Source organism: Glossina fuscipes, unplaced genomic scaffold (assembly GCF_014805625.2).
Source record: "Glossina fuscipes isolate IAEA_lab_2018 unplaced genomic scaffold, Yale_Gfus_2 113, whole genome shotgun sequence".
NCBI classification, from domain to species: Eukaryota; Metazoa; Arthropoda; class Insecta; order Diptera; family Glossinidae; genus Glossina; species Glossina fuscipes.
The window spans coordinates 1,668,603-1,673,502 of NW_023998456.1; the positions used below are offsets into that span (position 1 = coordinate 1,668,603).

Below are 4,900 nucleotides of genomic sequence, written 5' to 3' on the forward strand. Positions count from 1 at the left end.
TCATTCAGTTTGCATTTCAGAAAAGCAAATAAGAGCAAACGATAAATGCTTTACACAATTACATGTAATGCAATTCTTCTTAGGAAAAGAAGTAAATCGTAAGTCGAAGAATAACACAGCTCTTCCTTCATTTTCGTAATGAAGTATCAAACACTGCACATTGTTCATGGACGCAAGTTTGCCGAAAGCTGGCCAATAGTTTGCATTTTACAGGTTATGTAGCCATCGCATAAGTTTCGTATATTTTTCTAATAAGATAAATAATAAATGAAATTCTAAATAAATGCGAAGTAGAAAAGATATGAAAATCGAAATATCTAAGAGGTACTAGGTCGTCTAACTTATGCTTTCAGTTATTTTCTAGCTGATGCTCCTTTACCGTTATTCCTTAATCGAATCCTATTCAAATCTTCGCAATTGAAATGCAGCGATGAAATTCTAACCAACGTATCCATGGAGCCCCTCTTTATTATAACCAACAATGATGTAGCCGATTCTCACAAGCACGTCGCTCTATAAGTTTTTGAAGCGGCCAAAAGAGACTTCAGAACATCTCATAATGTACATACCGATTTCGTGGGCAACGGCAAAAATCGAAAATACTATGTAAGCTATCGTCATCTAATAAGGACCGTAAAATTGCGCGACCACTCGGCGACGTGGTCTGCTTAATAAGTATCATCTTCACCTGGCGCCCTGCCATGGGGATTTGGATAAAATAGCGCGATTAACCACTGCCAGATGCTTTAAGAATATTGCTTACTTTCATCGAAATACCTCAAAAACTACGATCTGTAGCTTGAATAAAAATTTACATCAGACGGGCAGACGGGCAGACATTATGAATCGGTCGGCATCATAAAACGTCTATCGCTACTCATTCTGCGTGTAACATCCGTCGGCACATACTTAATATTCTCTGTAGTGGTGTAGAATACAAAAAGTAAAAGGCTTCACAATCTTTGGAACTGGAAAAGTTAGAATGGCGAGTATTCATAATTTTCTTACTTCTATCTAAACGTTATCATCGATATTCGAATTCCTTATTTTCTGTTCTGAACTGTTTCGTCTTCCATAAATTTTATTCTTATATTGGATTTTTTTTTTTTTTAGATTACCGACGGATCGCAAATTGCAGCAACATTTAAAAAATGATCATGGCCCACAAAAACTATTTATATGTGATAAGTGCGTTCAAATTTTTAAAAATAGTTACAATTTAAAAAAACATAATGACATGGAGCATACTGAAAGGAAATTAACGCCGGAGCCGCAACAATGCAAGCTTTGTGGTACATGGTATCATCATTTGGCTGGTTTGAAAACGCACATGAAAACCATCCATGAGAATACAAGCGATGAACATCGTTGTCATATATGCAGTAAAGTATCACCTACCGAGAGAGGTCTAAAGCATCATATATACTTGAATCATAAGTGTGTCAGCAAATTCAAATGTAGCATGTGTTCGTAAGTTTTTAAGCGTGGCCAAGATTTAAGGGTTAGTTTTACTATCAAGTTAATTTTTTCTGTCTTTTTCTACAAGAGTTGTTTTCTTTTATAGGAACACATTTCAGTACGTACGGTTGAGGCGTTGTACACTTGCCCCAATTGTCCAATGACTTTTGCGCCCAGTGCCAGTATGTATAAACATCAGCGACGTTTACCAAAACTGAATATGAAGCAGATCGTCAACAAGCCATTCCTCCGCATATCATAAAATAACCAAAGACTGGTACAAGCAAAGTTCGTTCTTTTGGTGTATATAATTCTCTTGCAAATCCGCAGATAGTAATAAATTAGTTTTTACTATGACACTACATTGAAGTTATAGTATATAATAAATCCGGTGAGACTAAAACGAAATTTCAAATTATATATTGCAGGCGTAAAAGGGAATTACTGAAAGATAAAGCAGGCCGTAAATACGAATGTAAAAGTTCAGCACCTATGCCAAATTTCTTTAAACTAAGTTTCTCGACTTCTTCTTCTTTGCCGACACAACATAATAACAGAAACTTAAAGGCAGGGGGCGGCAAAGGCAAGAAGTTACTTGGATCTCCCTTGCTACGACGTATTATGTTCGGCCATCATCATGATGACAGTAATAAATTTGAAACCCTTTATTTAATTGTATGAAAAAACAGTAAGTTGATATAATAATGAAATAGCAAGATTTTGCTTGTATAATAAAAAAACGAGTATAATCTCTTTTTTTTGCCATGTTTACCAAAAGATTTCAAATTAGTTCATCCTTTGTAGCACGCATTAAAATATTGTATACCATTTATTTATTGAAATGCTTTTGGGCATATTTGCCCGTAGCCTGCCGCCAATAGAGCAATAATAGAGCTCGTGATTGTGTTTACTTATCGTAGTATTCGGGGTCTTGTATTAAAGGCACGATAAAACTCTACGACCGATTCCGATTTACCTATTAACGTGAGAATAAGCATGAGCGTATATGTTTGTTTACTTTTTTCAATAATGCCTTTAGAGAAAATAGCGTATATGTTCTCAGTATTTTGAACATTTTGTTAACCTCTCCTGACTAGTTTTATTCAATTTTTAGAGACCTGACGTTCGATTTTCGCATATTTTTGAACATTCGACTAGTTTTGTAATAGCACAAAATAAGCAATTACTTACATCCTACAGCTTAATACAAAGACAAATCAGTGAGTGCTGATACAAAAGAATAGGTTTTTTTCATTTTTACAAACATTATGATGAATGCTATAGAAAACAGATGGGAACAAATAATTTTTACGACTTTACACTTATCGATTGCTACTTTGAAAAATTCATCAAATAAAAAATGCAAATATAACTAACTTCGGGCATTTTAGCAATCCTTCTTTATCTTTCTAAGCATTATATGATTTCGCTTCAATTCATAAAACTAAGGCCTAATAGCTTTATCGTTTTTTTTAATGAATACCTTTTTTCAATATATAAATTTATGATCCTTGAAAGGAAAGAAAAAGTTATGCTACTCTCGCCACAATTTACTTTTGGTAAATGCGAGACTTAAAGAAGACATGTTTTTTGTCAAGTTCCAGGACTACAAGTCACTGAAAACTTGTACAGAATCCAAAACAATATTATTACTGCGGCATTGCAGTCTTAACAAGTGATTAAATCTGAAGATAAAAACCAAAATTTTACAAAAAGTAATGAGAAATGTGAAGTAAAAACACCTTTTGGCTCTTTTCAACTCATCTTTAGCAGAACCAATCTAATAATTTTCACCTGATATTTGTGCTATTTTTAAGTCAAAGCGATTCTTTCCAAAAATATAATAACACTTGGGGACGGATAAGGAAATATTTGGCGTAGAAATCGTTATATACTTTCTATTCTTTGTTTTTGTTAATTCATAATTTTATTTCCAGTTGTCCACAAGAGATCGTTTTTTGCTATACAATTATATATTTCGGTCTCTGCATGTATATATGCTGAGACATATAATATATATAATTATTGGATTATACTCATGAGATTATTTAGATTTAACATACGTAAATATTTGAAAGTGTGAGCGAATTTGTGTGTAAAAGTCATTGGAACTTTGTGCACATACAACTAAATTAATTTATTTAATATATTTTCATATTTAATAACAACAATGTTCAAGGAAGAGAAATGATTTAAATTGTTTAAGAAGGATAAGGGTGCAGGTAAGGGTGCATGTGTTTCATTACTTTTTATTAACAATTTCTAACCATTAAATTCTCACACAAATCTTACAAAAAAAAAAAAAAAAAAAAAACAACCGTGTTTGCTAGGTGCGGGGATAGCGAACATTTAATTACGTTCGATGGAAAAAAAGAAGAAAAACTAAACAGAAGAGAAAAAATCATACAGCAAGAAACTAAAGGATGAAGATGAAATGTACAAAACTTAAATGCATTTGTAACTCAGTTAATATAAATAAGTCCACTTGAAAATTAATATTTAAAACCACTTTTCGGAGGTATGATCATTAAAGTCGTTTTAAATACGAAGCGTTTCATAATTGTGACACAAATGAGATAAAGTGAATTAGTAACATAAAATTTAATATAAGCCCAGTGTATCATATGAAATGATGGAAGTTAGTTAAATTGCTCCGGCATAACATAGGAAATATCATCCCAAGGATGACGATAGAGTCCCTGTTTCAAACGTTTCTGATCCATGTAATGACCGATAAAACCTATGCTGCGTCCCAATACAAAGAGTGAGTTAATCGCGCCAACGTTAATGTATTCCTGAGCCTCTTCGCTGCAAAGATTTAAAAAAAAAAAAATTAAATCAAAATATTGAATAACTTAAACATAATATTTACCTAGTAAATGAACCACAATTTCGAAGCATATCGACGAAGGAGGTCGCTATAACACCATCTACATTCAGTATTAAGTTTGGCTTTTTACTGGTGGTGATCTTTTCCACTTCGAGAGCGAATTCTTTAATAATTTTGACGCGTACGTCTGGATTGTTGATGGATTTCACGCGATGACCAATGCCCATAATTAATTGACCCTTCTTACGCATTTGATTAACAAAGTCCATTGGATGCAAACTGGTGTCGTAAGCTTCTGAAAATTGACGTGCTGCCCCATCCAAGGCACCACCAAAACGATCACCCTGAAGGGGAGAATTCATTACGCTTTTACACATTTTCAAAGCTTTCCAGCAAAAAACTAACTTACAATAGTCAATAGACCGCTAACAATTGTGTTATGTGCTCCCGACACGGCTGGTCCATGATCAGCGGTCACCATTAAACACATTTCAAAGAATTTACAAACGTATGGTGGTAAACAACGCTGGAACCATAGCAAAGATATGACGCCCCCGATTCCCACATCTTTGTTTAGTACTTCCGATTTTATCCTATTTTCAAAAAAAAAAA

The 4,900-nt window shown here is 33.7% G+C and overlaps 1 protein-coding gene and 1 pseudogene across 1 annotated transcript in view; one reads left to right on the top strand and one right to left on the bottom strand.

Annotated features, from left to right (window-relative positions):
• Positions 1 to 559: 559 nt before the first annotated feature.
• Positions 560 to 1,725, top strand: LOC119639822 (annotated as a pseudogene).
• A 2,099-nt stretch (positions 1,726 to 3,824) lies between these two features.
• The window catches only part of LOC119639823 (ATP-citrate synthase-like), a 2,747-nt gene continuing 1,671 nt past the window's right edge, over positions 3,825 to 4,900 (bottom strand). Inside the window, exons 2-4 of the mRNA XM_038037494.1 lie at positions 4,698 to 4,881; positions 4,331 to 4,632; positions 3,825 to 4,266 (exon numbers count right to left, since the gene is read on the bottom strand). Of these exons, the coding sequence (XP_037893422.1) occupies positions 4,098 to 4,266; positions 4,331 to 4,632; positions 4,698 to 4,881 (655 nt within the window). The 3' untranslated portion in view covers positions 3,825 to 4,097. The remainder of the gene's footprint in view (positions 4,267 to 4,330; positions 4,633 to 4,697; positions 4,882 to 4,900) is intronic.